The following is a 17,999-nucleotide window of genomic DNA, read 5'->3' as shown; positions in this document are numbered from 1 at the left end:
TCTTTTGTCCTTGCTGGTCTCACTTACTGCAAGACTTTTGCAGCCATAATCCTTTCCTTCCTTGGGCTCACCTCTTCAGAGAGGCTTCTTCTAACTCCAAGTAAAATACCTTTTATTTCAGTCACTCTCCAATTCTGTATCCTGCTTTTATTTTCTTTACAGTGATGGTCACTACAGACAATACGTGTTGATGGTTTTCAAATAATAGTCCACCTACTAAAATGCAGTCCACATGAATTTCTTATTCAGGGCAGTATCACCATTGTCTAAAATAGTATCTGTATATAAGAGATGCTTAAAAAATATTTGAGGGATAAAATATTGAAGGAATGGCCAAAACAAGTCATCAGCTTTCCCCGACCTCCAGAAATCCCATTCCCTGCATGGCGAGTGGTTTTGGTTACACTACGAAAAGCAGAGAAAGCCCACTAATCACTCATCATTGAATAACTGCCCCTGAACCAATCTAATGGTAAATATCAACATTTCTCATTCCAAATAGCAAAGTCACTGCTTTTGTCCAGCCTTTATGAAATTCTGAGAATTAAAGAATAACTGAAATAGGAAACAGTCTCACCTCATCCGTCCGTACAAGCTCTGACCATAGCTAGTGCCTCAAACCAAATCTTCCTTGTTAAAACATTGTATTTTTTCCTAGTCTTTGGATAAAGAACTTAAGAGGAATAAAAGGGCCAGAATTCTAAGAGCACTACCCAAGTGAAGGATGTGGCTAAACTTTAAAATACATAGCGAACATTTTCTGAAGAGCTCTGAAAAGTTACATTGTAAAGCTTTAAGAAAGGCAAACTTTTAAAAAGAATTTTTAAAAGTTAGAATTTTGGCATTGGTATCAGCCTGGAAAACAATCAGGTTAACCAGTAATAATAGGTTTTCTAGGGCTGGCTAGAGCTGTCTTCAAAAAAAAAAGGGGGGAGGGCGAGGGATAGCATTTTGCTACCTGAAAAGAGAAGTGACCCAGGGACTAATGAACTCCGTAAGCTGCTCACTGTGTGACCCTCAGCCAGTCACCCATCCTCAGTGCTAAGATGGAGGGGCCTGTCAGCCAGCCTCATGTGGAGGCTGTGAAGGGTGACCAAGAAACCTGACTACAAGGCACTCCGAAAACACCAAGGGCTAGAGAGAGGCCTGCTAACTGCTAGGCTGCCATCAGTCACCATTTAGCATTGCACATACATGTGGCTCTGTAAGCTCCCTTCCACCCCTTGGATCCTCTGATGTCAACCACTCCTGGCTTCTCACCTGCCTAGTCCGCTCGCTCCTCACTTCCCGATCCACAGGAAACGCGGGAGACTGAACTAGCCTTTGCGTCCCTCTGCTGTTTCCAAAGTAATTTGCACCTCCCCAGTGAGGGAAGGGACACTGCGTAAACGGCCAACCGAAGGCCTTTCCCCTCCTCTTTTCCTTTCCAAGCACACACCAACTATAATTAAAACCACATATTTGACAAAGATCATGGGAGAGGGGAATAGTCATATGAAAGACCTGAAAAATAAAGAATTCACTTAATCCTTATCAGTCATCTCCCGATTTCTCATTCTTTCATGAAATGCCCTCACTTAAGGGAAAAGGGAATTTGATTTTTGAACTCCCCACAAGCCAGAAATGGTTTTCCTCATTCTTTGATAAATACGGATTTAGCGTTTCTCTTGTCCAGGAAGGACTATACAGTAATTCATGTTTTTTCCAGGCCACCAGCCATCTGGTACCTATTTTAAAGATAAGCCTGCCCCATGTTATCTCCCCACAATCTCTTGAAGACATGCAGGAACAGCCAGGACACAAAAGCAGTATAATCAGCCATTCACTGAAGTACAGATTCGGTCACCATACACACGCGTTTCAGAATTTTCAGAAATTTACCAACTGTTAGCACCACAACACTGTCTTCCTGTATGAGAGGACTTGCCTTTTCAAGTCAAATGCAAGCATCCTGATCTTCAACAAAAATCATTCCAAAGCTACGTGGTCTGTTAGGAAAAAATGCCTTTGCCTCTTGCTCAGCTGCTCCCCACAGCACTTTTCAAATCCCAGATACTGATAACTCAGCACAGGTCTGGGATGATGAGACAAAGGAACATAAACCAGTGAAAAAAAAAATCATACTTATTGAGAAAACTATCTGTATATAATAAATTCTGTCTGCACAAGTGGAAATGTATGCAACAACAGGAGAGACCGATTAAAAAAATAACGTTAAGAGATAACCCAAGCAACTGACAAATAAATGATTTTAGTGGAGGACAGGAGTCAGCAAACTACTGCCAGAGTTAAATCCAGCCTCTTTTACCTGTTTTAAAAACAAAGTCTCATTAGAAGACAGCCAAACGCATTTATTTAGATACTCTGCAGCTGGTTTCCTCTGTTCTGGTGCTATGATGACGGACAACCTGTAGTTGCATCACACTACATGTTTTGAAATTTGAAAATGTTTACTATCTGACCCTTTACTAAAAAAAGCAACCCCTGTTATAGAAGATAAAAAGGTCACTGCAGACAGGAAGTTTCTGGAGGAGGAGGAGGCAGGCAGCTTAAAGAGAAACTACAACTGAACCAGAAGATAAGTGAGAAGCAGACAAATATTCTTTCCTGCATAATCGTTTATCTGGGGCCTAGAAATGTCCTTAAGATTGATAAAAGGATGAGATCTTCCCATGCTGAGAAAATCGTTACTAGAGCGATGAAAATGCTCAGTGAATAGCAAAACAGATGGACGAGAAAATAAACTGGGTTTCTCAGCTAATTTCCAGTTCACACCCCAAAGACACCACCCCAGAGGTTTGTGTTGGGTGCTGAGGGCGGTGGTCATGGTGTTTTCATAGCTGTCTTGCTTCAAGAGAAAGATACTTCCCACGTGACAAGTTTCAGCAAAATGGGAAGAATGCTAGACTAGTGGTAACAGGAAATCTGGACACAAACCTGGCCTCCACCCATTAGTGAACATACTCTCACCGGCAAAAGAGAGGGAATCATAGGGGCCAAGCTCAGAATGGGGATCAGTATCAAGACGGACTTGATGTTGGTCCAACATCCAGGACCTCAGCTGATACTCAGGTTCTGGTTACTGCTTATGACAAAAACCAACCTCCAGGGTGGGATGGAGATTCAGTCATCACATCCTGTGTGCTGTCTGCACCCTGGGGCACATCCAGCTGCAAGGCTCACAGACTCTCCTACATCATCCATCCTGCTGTGCTCCAAGCTGTTTCTCACAGAAAGAAAGGCCCATTTTTAGGCTATAACCTCATCATTTAAAAGAAGAAAGAACCTATACAAATAAAAAAAATTGGGTACTATCCTTTTGATGACCGACAGTCTCTCTCCTTGGGCCCTAAAGACTTAAAACCAGTAGGACTGATGCCTTCAAACAGAATTATCATGAAAGATACATATAAAATAAAAACCATAATTTAATACAGCAATAAAGTATTAAAAATCAATGTGATAACAAAATCGAACATTTTCTACTGGTTTCAAGACCATTTAAAGTCCTGTTGATTCACAAATTACTATGGCATCATATAGCCCTGAGAAACCACCCAGAACTGAGAGACTTATCTTGAATGTCTCATCACAGCCCGATGAGTGAGGCTCAAGAACGTTGTCAGCATCATGATCCCAAGTGGGTACTTACTTAAATGAAAAACACTGGAAGGCCAGCTGCCCTCACCTGCTCTCATGACCACCTGAGGATCTTGTTCTCCAGTGGGAAAGGCTCAGTGTCACTGGTTTGCCTAACCTTTAATAAAATGAATGCTGTGAGCCAAGCTGAGCCACCTTCTTTACAAGTGACCACTTAGTACAGGTCCAATCTTAAATCGACCTCTCCAGAGTCCTTTTCCATTGGCAAAGAACAAGCACTACTGTCACTGTCTTAACCACCTGTGGAACTTAGGGACAAAAGCACGTGAATTTGGCTGGTTAAGGAATTGCACATTAAAACAGGAGTGGGATGAGGACAGGGGCTGACGAGTGGATGGCACTAGTCCCAAACAATACAACAAATTTCAAAATGCCAAGTTGCTGAAGCCCTCTTTGTCTAAAACTCTGTCAGAAAGATAGCATCCAAATTCTAACTGTAGCTTCTGTTAACGTTTGGCACTCAGCACACGCTTGGCACCCAAAAGGATAGAGGCCCATCATACCCACACAATTTATTTGTAATCAAAGTACTGGAGTGGTGATTTATTTCTGAGTGTTTATTACATTTTTCTTTTATGATATTTCTCTAGTTATAGATATTAAATTTTTTGCCATATGAAAATGTTTAAATGAAAAATTCTCTTTTTGACATTAAGACACACCTGCCTTGGACGTCCAAAAAAACAGCTGAAATATTCTATTAAAAAGCTTCATTTCTTAGCACCAGCTTTTATATAAGTCCAGGATGACTCCCATCTGGTCCTGGGTTTATTAGTTATTTGTTATCTGTCACACATTAGAACTTGTGCCTCACATGCTGTCCTGTTGCAAATGAGAGACATTTTAGATCAAGAAAAGACAGTCCCATAGTCCTTTATTTGCTATACTACATTGAAATCAGGTTGACATTTCTTCCATGATCCTTCCATTTCCAATCTTCTCCCTAATAAACTGCTAAGAGCAATAGCTAGCTGAGTAAAACTACCAAAATAATAATTAGTTCAAGAGTTTTAAGTAAGGTTAGCTGTCTCCTTGTGTTTTACTGTTCTTTTTTTAAAAAAAAAAAAAAGTTGCTCCTACTCCACTAAACTATATTATGGAAGTTAGTTACAAAAATCTCGAAGCGAATAAACAATTCTCAAAGAGGGCTTGATGATTTGTGTGCCTCGACTATGCACTCCTGAAATCACAAGTATCTGGGGTAAGTTGATGTCTGAGGTTATCAAGAGATTCTCCCAAAGGAAAGAATTAGACCAGGGAGAGATGCTTGAATCAAGGATAATGAAGCACTTTCAAAAGGGAGGAACGACCCTTGCATAGACAGTCCCTTCATTCTACCTCCCATTTCTGGGCTCAACACTAGGACCCTGTGGTAAGAAGTACTTCTATAGGCTTTGGGATCGCAAGCAGGAGTTGGGGAACTCTCTCAGCCCAGAGAATGTTGGAAACCCTGATCCTAGGAGGTGCGGGGAATGGCCAGGACATCACGGCAGCAGCCAGTCTACAGCCCAAGTCAGGACCAGATGAGGGAGAACGGGGGACACGTGTGCACTTGCGGAGGGAGCTGCTCCCACAGGCAGGCTCACAGGGGCTGGGAGCACGGATCCCATCCATCTACCCAATCTGCGCCAGCGTGGCCTGAGCAGACACAGCATGCCATCGCTTTCAGAAACGCCACGTGGATAAATGTGGGTGGCTTGTTTTTCAAAGTACTCCACTGCTTATCAGTGTGGAAACTACTCTGTGGAATTTCTAGATTAAACTCCAAAATAAACCCTAAATCTCCTATTAAGAATTATTTACCCAGCTACTAAAGGCGCTTGAGTCATAAAACAGTTAAGGGGAAGGCTGTAATTTATTTCCTACACTTTCCTTCTTCATCCTGCTTCTCCACACATGCTCTGATCAGCTTCATATGACACCCTGCTGCCAGGTTGTACATGCTCCCCGGCACGCAGTCTAGGAGGTGACACGAGTTCCACGTGAATCTTTAACAGCGGCACTGAGCACGGTCTCGCAGGGTACCTCCTACAACGTTTCCTTCATTCTCTGTGTCAACCACAAAAATCTAAACAAAGGCCTGGTCCACTGCTTGCTGGCTGTTACTCCAGGTGCTTTAGTCTACAGTCTACAGCAGTCTGCAATAAATCAGAGTTCCCTTGAAAAGACATTTTTTCCTCTGGATGCTGTTCCATCACAAGTCTAGCTGCTTTTGATTCATATGCAGGTCCCCTCGTGATGTTCTCAGTCTAGTCACACTGCACAACACCGACGTGTGATACCTCATGCCTTTGTCATCTCTTTTTCAGTCATTTCGGCTTCTCTCAGAACTGAATTCCCGAAAAGTATGTTACATTTTAAAATAAAGAATATACATTGTTTTGATATAAATTAGTGGTAAATGAAAGTTAATTTTCTAACATTTCCTATATTGGTATTGTCTTTCATCATAATTTTTTAAACTCTGAAATGTCACGCTTCATTTATTATGTGAAATCCTTTGAAATATTTTTAAATATGATTTTTAAAAAAATGTTTACATTAGTTTATGTGCTCAGGAGACTGTCTGCAGTTCTGGTGATCTTTATCATTGGTATGAACTTTGAAAAGGCATTTCCTTCCCAAACGATAATACCTAATAAGTAACACTGCATTTCCTAAAAGTAATAGGACTGCCCATCGTTTTGGGCTCCCTGTGAAATGTGTTCACAAACTGGATGTGGAGCCCAGCTCAGTGATGCCTGTAGGTACCACGGAGACCACGGCAGAGCGAAGAGCGCTGTGCTCACTGGGGGATGAGTGATGTCATACTTCCTGTGGGCTCCTCGCCATCACTGGGTGGAACCAACTCCATCTTCACCGCATTTCTCTACCCATCCTTGACTACAGACCCCTTCATTCTGGGACTTGGTAACTTTTCATGTGTATAAGAAACAGACACATGCTTTTTTATTCTTGGGCACGGAATGTTCAGGGCTGAAAGGAACCACATCTACCAATGAAGAGACAGAGGCCTTTGTATCTGTAAGCGTTTATCAACTCATCTTGCTTATTTTTAAATATGTATATTGTTAGGGAAAACTAGTGCCTTTATGGTCACTGCACGTAATTTTATATAAATAAAAATAAACATTAAGGGGATGGCACATTATCTCTCAGAGTACATATGAGCTAACACCACTCAGACTGGCATGTGAGCCCCACTACACACATATTTATAAATGGTAGAACACAATGAGGTAGAATAACCCACAGGGACATAAATATGCACCTGAAAATAAAAGGTCCAATATGGTGGAAAGTTATAGTTTTAAGGAGCTTTATATCAGAATTAAAAGGGGCACACCTCTCTGTCTATATGTCACACACAGACTCAAACTTCCTGTGGAGAGAGAGTCATGTGTGTGCAGAGCTGAGCAGAACCTTCCGCAGCACCTTTGACAGCCCTCTTTTTCAGTCCGGGTATTTAAGGTTCACAGAGGTTAGGGTATCATCCTGGTCCAACAGCTAAATAAGCAAGTCCTAGTTCTTGTAATCCCTGTTCAGTGTTTGTTCCAGCACATTCGCAGGGACTCCTTTAACTGCTTGATTATCAACAGCGTCTACAGTCATGGCTGACTATGTCTCAGTTTTCTAAAAATGACTTAGTTATGGTTTGCTTATTTTTCACACAATGGTAGCTTTTTAAGTATAATTTAGGAAAGTGTCAAATCACCGAGAACTTTACTTACTTAAACTGCCTTATTCTGTCAAAGAATATAATGATTTGCCTACACTACATTTATTATCTATATTCCATTTATATTTAGGCAGTGTAGACATTACCTACACTGCATTTGTAATTTGCCAACTTTACATTTTGAGGATATAGGTAACTACCAATTATTAAGAGGAGCCAATTATCATTTTTATGGTGTTATAAGCACAATCATTTTCCTCAGGCTGCAGCAAGGAGAAATTAGACATTCAGACTTTTAAATGAAAAATGCCTAAACCACACGGTAGGGCAGGTCTGAACCAGAAAGAAGAGGACAACATGGTTCAGATCTGTTTCCTCTTTTACATCCACCAAGAGGGGCAGCGACCTCCAGCGGGAAATGTTGGGCAGAGTGGGACTGGAGTCTCCTCATCTTCACTGTGTCACCTAAGCCAAGTTTTCATAATTTACATGTTTTGATATCCATATTTCAATAGTATTTACATTTAATTAATTTAATTCTCAAGTCAAACTTTATACAATATTTCCCACCAGTTTCTTCATAGAGGGCAAGGGAAGACTATTTCATCTTTACCTTTAAAAATTTTTTTGACTACTTTGGATTAAAAAACACCTAAAGAAGAGCAGAGAGCCGTGTCCCTAAGGCACATTAATTTCCCTTATAGCTCCGTCTCAAATTGTCCCCAAATATTCCTCCATATTGCTTCTCATGCAAATACCTCTGGCTCTAGTTGTATTACTACACAGCAAAACTTTTTGCTGAGAGAGTCCCATTGTTTCTGGTGACAAGTCTGCCAAGGACAGGTAACAAAAATGCTGCTATATTTATGGCAACTACAAATCCAAAAAAATTTTTTAAATATGCCTTAGTGATGGAATGGTTAACATGCCAGTATAGCTATAAAAAGGCAACACTGTTAAGTATGAATTACTGATACCATAGTCCCTAGTAACAATACTTTTTAAATTCAATGATTCTATTAATAAGTTTAACATGTGGCATAGCTATATTTCCTGTTACATTTCTGTTTCACCTATTTTCTCTCATTAGAAATAAAACTTCTCATCATGGATCAGAGATTCTCAAATAAGAACTCTCAAGCAGGAGGGGGTCACAGAAGAAGGTTGTAAATCCCCTTCCTTTGAGAGACTCCATGTTGCCTGAGACACTTTTCCTATGAGCTTGACTGTCTCTGATATTTCCTCTGATAGATTTTAGCTTTTTCCTTAATCCAGGCTCCATTTATCTGCGTTCTCCAGCACGACTTTTCCCCATCAATTTACTTTCCATAGCTATTTGTGTCTTTTTTTTCCAGTGCACCCACACCACTTGTGTAGCACCAGTCTGTCCTATGAAAACTCTATTGAACTATACACAAAAGCTTGTTTCCTTTTCTTTAATTATATAAATCATGATTGAGAGAAAATAGTAATCCACAAGCACTGTTTCTCTGATGGAGTCCATTTTTCTGCAAATATGACTCCAGCAGCAACCAACCCTTAATGGATTTAACTTATGTCTTTTATCAGTAGCATCCAGATTCTACTCAGGTTATGCAACATAATTAGACCAGCTATCCATGGGGAAAAAAAAAGTTTTTTGTACAAGTGACTCCTCAGGAATGCCACAATGGTAATTTCCATGCAAATAACAACTGAAGAATACCACCACTCACTTGGAAAGCACTACTCTGTGTCTGGTTTTTGCACAATTGTTACTAAATTTTTTTCTTCCAGAACAATTCCCACCCTAGAAGAGCTGTTTACTTCTGACCCAGTAAGACAAAAATGACTTGAGAAACATAAAGTCAGAAAATTTGGAAAGGGGAGGGGGCGACCTGGTAAGTAAATACCTCCACAGCAAAAGAGGAAAAGCACATGAGGGAAATCTACCTGTCCCAGGGCATCCGCCCATCTCTGCCCAGCCAGCAATCTGCATGAGCACCCAAGTGAGGGAGCTTTTCCGAGATGTGATGCTGGACCTGGGGTGTGTTGCCATGGAAGTGAGGGGCTTGACTTTGTCAGTTCCTGTGTCCCCTCCTCAGCACTTCTGGCAATGGTGACGGCTTCTTTCCTTTGTTCAGAAACTGCTGTGTAAAGGGCCCTGCCGCCTTCCCAATGCACTGAAAGACTGCATTGTTGAGGCCACACTGTAACCAAATTACACAAGAGGGAGATTTTTCATTTCCATTCCTAAAATTAGACTCATGTGTGCGCTAGCGCAACAGAAATAGAAACACTTGCTGAAAGGGGCCCACTCAATAGTGATCTGAGTTGCCAGTGCCTTTCAAACACTGTTGCTAAATCCACGGCCCACGGCAGGCATAGGACACTAGGCAGGTCAGGGCACCAACGCTGATTCTGGAAACTTGCTCTAAAATGTCGGTCTCAGGAAGTGGGTGGTTTGTTCTGGAGAGGGTCTCTGGGCACAGAGAACACACAGTGCTTTCCCAAGCAGATGTTGGTGCCAGAGCATTAGATGAACAGATTTTCCGAGGGGATTAGTAACAAATGTACTTAATGACTTTGGAATTGCAGCAAACTGCTTGTTTCTTGTCTGTAGCCCTCTTCGTTGCAAAATCTACTCAACACAAGGTAGGTGAAAACAGCGTTTAAAAAAATAATAGCTTTTACCTCATGGTTGTGTCTGAAAAGTAACTGATGTCTTCAAAGGACATTGTAATAAAATCCTCAGATTGGTATTCTACATCATGCATGTTAAGATGTCTTCTCATCGAACAGACTGCCTTGCAGACATAGCACATACACATATTGGCTAGGTCTGGATTAAAAGTCTCTGTGACCATCAAGAATAGGACAGTGGAATGGATAGAGCGATCCAAGCAAGGTTTTTCAATTTAGGCTAAAACAGCAAATGTCATGGGAATATGCTTTGAAAACCACTCCTGTAACTTATGTTTCCCTACCCACCTACCTCCGAAACATCTGAACAAAGACCCTCTGACCACACTCTGTTAAGTATGGATTTTCATGCAGATAAGGGTCTGTGTGCTTCTACAATAAAACTTTATGATTCTGAAGGATTTGGGCAATGTGTCAGGGAGGAGAAGATTCTGTAAAATGCATTTTTCTTTCATTTCAGATGGATACTGTGGCTTTTTACTATTAATTAACAATTTGTTATTTATTATTAATATTTTCCCTTAAGCAGGAATAGGATAAGTGTCTAACAAATCTTAGATGGCTAAGCAGGTTCAATGTGAATTTTTAAGATAAGTGTTAAAAAAAAAGATTTTGACAATAAGATAAAAATAGATTTAGCAGCTTAATTACACTGAGGTAAGTTAATGGTATGAAATGATTAAATGATTTGTGTGTCCACTAGAAAGAACACTGAATAGGCCAACATTTTGGCCTGAGTCTGTCGTAATTAGCTATCTGACCAGGACCATACTCCTAAACTCTGTGAATCTTATATGCCTTTTCTAAAGGAGGAGGTTGTCCAGTGTGATAGGTAAGGTTCTAGCCAGCTTTGAAAATGTATGACTCTATATCTAGAGCCAAGCTTGTGTGAATTTGTAAATGTAACCATGAAATAGGTATGTTCCTTATAAGTTTGATATCAAATTCCTTACAACTACAACTTTATACCACATTGGGTCTTTTATTTATAAGTGCCTGCTTATGACACCATGGGTAACTCTACCTCATTGGATTTACAAGGTAACAAAATTTCATAGACAGCATCTACATTTACTTAAGTAACACACAGTCTTCACTGAGGGTTCACAGCATATTAAAAACGTACATAGTGGAGCTGACAGACCAGTCTGAGCAGTTTCAGCATTATGTGCATTACAAGAGGGCAGATGCAATCCTTTGAAATATTTTTCAATATAATTTGTAAAACATGTTCATATGAGTGTATGTGTTCAAGGAAGAATATCCAAGGTCCAGGTGACCTTTAATTGCCATTTATACCGGCTTTCAAAAAAGTGTTTTCAGGGTTTATTCATGTTGTCACAAATGCCAGCATCCCCTCCTTTTATAAAGCTGAGTAACGACTCACTGTATGTGTGCACCACATTTTCATTATCTGTTCACCTGCTGGTGGGCTTCCATATCTTGGCTACTGTTAATAGTTCTGCAGTAGACACAAGAGTGTTAATATCTCTTTGAGACCCTGATTTTAATTCTTCTGGGTGAATATATGCAAGTGGGATTGCTAGATCAAATGGCAAGAGAAGTAAGCCTGTCACAGAAAGACAAATACTACATGATTCCACTTGTATGAGGTATGGAGCACAGTCAAACTCACAGAAGTAAAGAACAGAATGGTGGTTGCCAGGAGCTGGAATTGGGGAGGGAAAGAGGGGGTGATGGGGAGTTGCTAATCAACATGTATAAAATGTCATTTATGCAAGATGAATAAGTTCTGGAGATCTAAAGTACATCATACCTAGAGATAAGAATACCGTAGCATATATACTTAAAAATCTGTTAAGAAGGTAGGGCTCATTCTGTCTTCCTTGCAAAATAAAAAAAAATGAAATAAATAGAAAAGCATTTTCTTTTCAAATAATATCTAGCAAATAATACTGCATTTTCTGAAATTAATGAGATTGTTCTTACTTTAGGATACCTTTGAAATATTGTTTACAAACTAGGCTTAAGGTACAGCTCAATGATCCTTGGAGGATGTCGTAAAGATCATGGCAGAGCAGAGAGCTCTGTGCTTACTGAGTGATGACCTGCCGTGGCATCTGTCCTGATATTTCATCGATGCCTCCTGTGAGCGCCTCTTCACCACCAGATAGATCCATACTCAGTCTTCACTGCATTTTACTATCTGCTCTTGAATAAAAATCCCTTCATTCTGTAACTTGGTAACTTTGCACGGGTGTAAGATTGGAACCAAGCTTTAATTACACTTAGGCCTACAAAATATAAGAGCTGGGAGGAACCTTATCATTTACAAATCAAGAAATGGAAACCTTTGCACCTAACCAGAGAGAAATTCACAAGCATTTATTACACTCAAGCCTGCTTGTTTTTAAATATGCACTGCTAGGGCAAAGTTGTGACTCTGTTCAGTATACGCAATTTTCTATGAGGAATAAAAGTAAGCATTAAAGAGATTTCTTCATCCAGAAAAATGCTTTACTTAATTAGTCTAAATACTAAACAGCAAAGAACCTTGCTACAGCCACAAAAGACATCTGCTATACTTGCCAACTAAATTCTTATTCCTGTTTAATCCAACTATATTCTTACTCCTGTTTATCCAAAGACAAGTGGATATAAATTTATAAATTTGAGAGTAAAATATTATACCTTCTAATCAAGGCACAGTAAGCAAGCTCTTATCATTGAAAATCAAGCACTCAGATATTGAGACTAATTTATGCAGGGATGTCAGCTGGTGGCATTGAATTGACCTTGCAAATGAGCTAACATCATGCCGTCAGAAATAGTTTCTGCAGGGAGATCTCATGATTGTTTGTTTTAGGACCAATAAACATCTAGGAGTAATATGCATATGCCTTTGTGTCATTCAGCCCAAGTCTCGGACCTCCATGAGGTTTCACCTTACATGCTTTCCACAGCTGAGATCCCTTTACCATCTTCCATCCTCAGATCTCATCTACTGTCCGTGTTCATTTCAGTTGTGTTTATACAGGTAGTTGTAAATGGTGGTTCTAGCATTGTCTATCTTAGCTATAAATGAAGGCCACCCTCTCAAATACAGAAATTTAACAGATACGTTTTTGAACTGAGATGGATCTAACATATTCTTTGCATATGTCCAATAATGCATTTCAAACAATCGATTTTCTTTGCATTAAAATACTTTGGACATGTAAAAAGTTGTTTAATTCTAAGACATTGTTTTCCCAATTTAACATCATTGAAATCAGCAAGAATCTGACACAGTATAACTGACAACATCCTTCTTCTTAATAGTACATAAGATAATAGTGCATCTCACATCAGTGACATTTTAGATTCAATAAAACAATCTTTCTTAGCCATTTCTTATGAAGAAAACAGTAACAATCTTCTGTGATAAAAACAGCAATGCATTTAAAATCAAATGAATTTGGAAAAAAAAATACTTTAATTTTTAAAGTTGTCTAATCTCTTCTACTCTTAACTGTGCAAGTGCTCTGTATTTAAATATGCACACATACATCAAGTATAGCTGAGGACCCTTCTGGTGCCCCTTCAAGAACTCTAGCACTCACTTTCACAGATTTTAAAAAATCAATCTTGTAATTATTTTCCCATTTGTGTGCCTCTTTTTCAATAAGACAGCACACATGCAGGCATTCGATATGCGCTGTGAGTCTCAATTCCCACTCAGAGGAAAACTAAGAAACATATTTCTTTTTTTTCTCCCCCCTCTTTCTTGTCACTTACATTCCCTCAGAGATGGTATAACCATATATAACATAAATGAATTATATTTTTTAGGTATCGTGGAACAGAGAATTTAGATGTTTTCAGTCAAGGGTGTTAGTACAGTCACACTGTGAATCCAACAGAAAAGGAAAAATGGCAAAGGAATTTTAAAAATGAAAAGTACAGAACAGCATAGAAAAAAAAAACTACCAGTGTTTTATTTCATGATGCAAATAATCCTTTCTGGCATCATGAGTACTGACATATGTATAGTTTGAGAAGGGTGAGAAAGATTCATTTCATTTCATGATTTCTAGCCGGGTGGTTGGCCAATGGAAGGAGAGAGGCATTCTCACCTGCAGTACTGACCACACAAATCATCATCAATGAGCAAAAGTAGTTTAAAAACAAAAGATTAAAAAGACCTAAAATGTCTTTCCAAAGCCTTTCTATTAGTTAAGTCTTTGTATTAGTGTTTATGTATCTGCTCCAGAATTATAAACAGTCTCTGTCTTTACATTTAAACTACTGTTGACTAGCTGTTTGAGGTTTAATTTACTCTTCCTCACTTATGAAATAGAAATAATCATCAGAATGTGGAAAGAACACTAGTGACTAAATGTTTAGAGCACTCCGTTTTATAGAACATTAAAATACATTACTGTTCACCTGTCTGTAAAGGAAACCAACCTAGAATCAGATTTGTTCAACTCCTCAACAAAATTCTTCCCAAGAACCACTACCTCAACCAGCATCATTTTCACCAAGACATCAGCCCACGGAAAAAGGTTTTCAAGTAAAATATATGGTAAGGCATTAAACCCCAGAAAAAGTGCCACTTTACGTTCATCACAGAAAAGAAATTAAGCCCCAAAGTAAAAACTGTCAATTACGGTCATTGCTTTGTTGCACTGAAAGAGTTCAATTATGTCACAAAGAATCTTAGAAAGTACTAATTTAATTAAAATATGAAATCTGCAAACTACCTGCAGCTTTCCCTAGCTCATAAATTAGCAGATTTTCCATTTAAATAAGAGTCTCTTCTCTATATTCCCCAACAACACGCATGATGGATGTGAGCAGCACCATCGAAGCACTTTCTACTGCTCTTCATTTTCTCTCTTTTTCCTTCTAAAATGATTTTACGTTCCCATTTTAGACATCTGTACCCTTTAGTATCATGCACAAGAATCTGGATAATACGATGGTCATTATGGAAAGTAATCACTCCACATTGATGAATGGCTACTGACAAAATGACTTGTATCATTTAAGAGAAAGTGCAATTGAGACTTTAAATTCCAAATAAAATGCTGCAACTCAAATGACACTGACTAGCTCTGAGCTTCTGGAAGTCACCCACCTGGGGCAGCATGCGATTTTCTTCCTCCAGCTGTCTTACTCTTGCCTCCAGCTGCCTAACATAGGACAAGGTTGATTCTAAAATTAAAAAGAAAGAACTCACATTATACACACAGGTCTTGTTTGGTACACTATCAGGACATTTCTGGTTCAATTCATTCAAATCAGGTACTGACTACTTAGACTGTTATTTAGAAAATAAAATTTCTCCCCAGAAAAACAGCAAAAGCCATTAAAACTATAAGCAGTTTGAACAATTGCACAATGTTAAGGAAAAGCAGAGAAATATATAGGTATTGAAATAGCAGCCGTCTGCCCACCATGCAGCCTTCAGAACATGAGACACCTTGCAGACAGTTATTCCTCTTTACTTCTTATTTTGTGCATTTTGAGCTTTCCCACACATAAGACTTTTTGTAATATTCATTGTAACCAAGATAAATTAACAGGGCATATTAAAAATTATAAAATAAGAAACTATTTCAAATATCCAGCTCCCTTCATTTTCCCAATAGATGTTTCAAGTCTTAAGAGCAACATTTTGTTCTTCTCACACACAAATCTATCGATACTGTGGACTATCACCTAGAAGCCAGCTACAAAGAGGCTGAATAAGGAGAGGCTGAAGTTTGCCTTTGATTTTGGCTGAGCACGACAGAGACCCAAGTTCTTCCCAAACAGGTAGCTAAACCAGGGGCAGACTTGAAATCCATTGTTTTCATTTCTTCGCAAGCACAGGTATGTACTGAAAGCTCGGAATCCGCATCATGCTTAGCGTCTGTTCTGTTCTGTAAATTTTCTAGCTTTACGTTATGAAAGGGTTCACGTGCAGACCAAAATGGAGTTTCATTTTTGAGGAGCCATGTGACAGGAACTCTTCATAAAATGGAAAATATTCAAGTGCACAGCATCATATTGCAATATAGTCACAATTCATTACCCAAGAACAAACTTATTTCAGGGCTAGTGAAAGGTACACGACCAAAGAATCCCTCCAGAGTGTAATTCCACAGTTAATGTTAAAGCAGCAGAGCCTCCTCAGTGCACACTTTTCAGCCTCAAAGACACAAAAGAGCAAGAGACAAGGCCAGGACGGTAGTGCACTTGAGGGGTAGGTGTTTAGAGCCACTAATAACCTGAAGTCAGGATGGACATGTCTGTGAATTAATATGAAATTCGCCATGGACAGACAGTACTTTATCATTTTACATGGGAATTGGTTATACGAACCCAATTCCATTTTGTGACCTTCAAAGCAATATGACAACATTTTATTTTCTTAACGTACATAAGAATTTCAGTCCTTAATTCACAAATACAGCAAGCTCATCCCTGACCACTTTATAGCACGCCTATTTTCACAAATGTTGGCAGAAAGTCCCATCATTAACATTATATAACCGTCCACTGATCTCACACCAGTGGAAATGGCTTGCCTTGAGCATTCCTCAACAAGATAGAAACACAAGGTAAAGGAAACTGAAGACATTTGCAAGAAATATGCTCTCATTTTTTTTAGCTCGATGAAATGTTAAGTATTTGCTTTATAGACTCTTCAAAACGGAAAAAAACAAGTATCGGCATAAATGAATAACAAATTTATTGATTTCATGAGTCTGCTTTACTTGAGCAAATGAATAAGTGATTTGCTGATCATCAAAATGCAAATGTAGATTGCCTGATTTACAGTTTTGCAAGCCTCCCCCCCCACTCTAAAAACACAACCACTTGATAAGGGCCATTCAAGTAAAAAGTTGCTCAGAAATATCCTATGTAAACCATAAATACAATTCTTTTCTCCTTTGTTCACAATTTACACCTTTCTTATTGTCCCTTTACTGCACTATCCCTAAGGCTGTCATACTTAAAGCAGCTGAAATGACTCTAGACAGAGTGATTCAGGTGACACTTGAAAAATGCCACTGAATGGATTTTAATTCAGTAACTATCTTCAGTCACTTTAATCTATTTCCCTTCTTTAAATCTTTGCAGTTTACATATTCGATGGTTTCATTAAGTTTCTGCTTAGATTATGAAAGTCACATCATGCCAGTTCAAAAAAAGGGGCTAAATTCCTGAATTTGGAAAACATTCCTTAACTCCAATTTTTATAGTCAAGTTACAACAGATGAAGTCCAAATCTTTGTTCCAAAGCATCTGCTGCAAATATGGGCAGGGACAGGACATGATAGGGAATATCTTTAGGCAGGTAAAGTAATAAAACATGTTATCTCTACAGTAAAGGCAAAGCTAAGGAGAGTTCTGAGTTCACTCATCCCACATCCCACATCCCACAAATATTTATTGTGTCACTGACCTGTGTCAGGCACTATGCTAGGTTTGGGGTGAAGAGAAGGCCAGTTGTTGCACGTCAAATTCCTCAGCATACAAATTCCTTTTTAGGATTACATGCCCAAGTGCTATGTTCCAGAAGGTCCTGGTGTTCCAGGCTCAGCCTCTGTTGCAATTATTACTTAACAATGAACGGATACGATGAGTGAAAAAACTCCTTTGTGTGTGGGGAGAGGGGGACGGGAGTGAGGGGACAGGAAGAATAGCTAATCTACATGAATAAATAAGAAAATTCATGCTGTTAGTTGTTTTATTCATCAAGAAACTGATAATATGCTCCTTTTATATGGGAGTGGAGCAGGTAAACTTTTTTCTGGAATATACTACAAGATCATCACTGGGTCCCCAAGTCCTTATTAGGACGAGCCACTGAGGACACTATCCAATCCTTTGATTTTGACATGAGAGAAAAATAAATACTTGTTTTGTTAAGCCCTTAGGATTTCAAGGTTTATTTGTTATTTCATCATAGGCTAGGCAAGCCTGACTACTAGTATATGACCAATAATGGGACAGAAAATATGTAAATATTTAAAAATAAAAT

General features: G+C 39.1%; 1 protein-coding gene across 11 annotated transcripts in view; it reads right to left on the bottom strand.

Moving 5' to 3' along the window:
* Positions 1-17,999, bottom strand: part of CCDC85A (coiled-coil domain containing 85A) — a 1,028,435-nt gene that overhangs the window by 463,099 nt on the left and 547,337 nt on the right. For 8 of the 11 annotated variants that reach the window (XR_012498973.1, XR_012498971.1, XR_012498972.1 and 5 more), the window contains one exon: positions 15,105-15,181. The exons of the other annotated variants lie outside the window; for them this stretch is intronic. Coding sequence is in view for 5 of the 8 variants with exons in the window: in XM_010951881.3 (XP_010950183.3) it covers positions 15,105-15,181 (77 nt within the window). In the remaining 3 variants the exon portion in view is untranslated. The remainder of the gene's footprint in view (positions 1-15,104; positions 15,182-17,999) is intronic. 11 annotated transcript variants of the gene reach the window in all.

This window comes from Camelus bactrianus, chromosome 15 (genome assembly GCF_048773025.1).
Source record: "Camelus bactrianus isolate YW-2024 breed Bactrian camel chromosome 15, ASM4877302v1, whole genome shotgun sequence".
Classification (NCBI taxonomy): domain Eukaryota; kingdom Metazoa; phylum Chordata; class Mammalia; order Artiodactyla; family Camelidae; genus Camelus; species Camelus bactrianus.
Note: the sequence above shows the minus strand (reverse complement) of the source record. Positions and strands in the feature narration are given on the sequence as shown.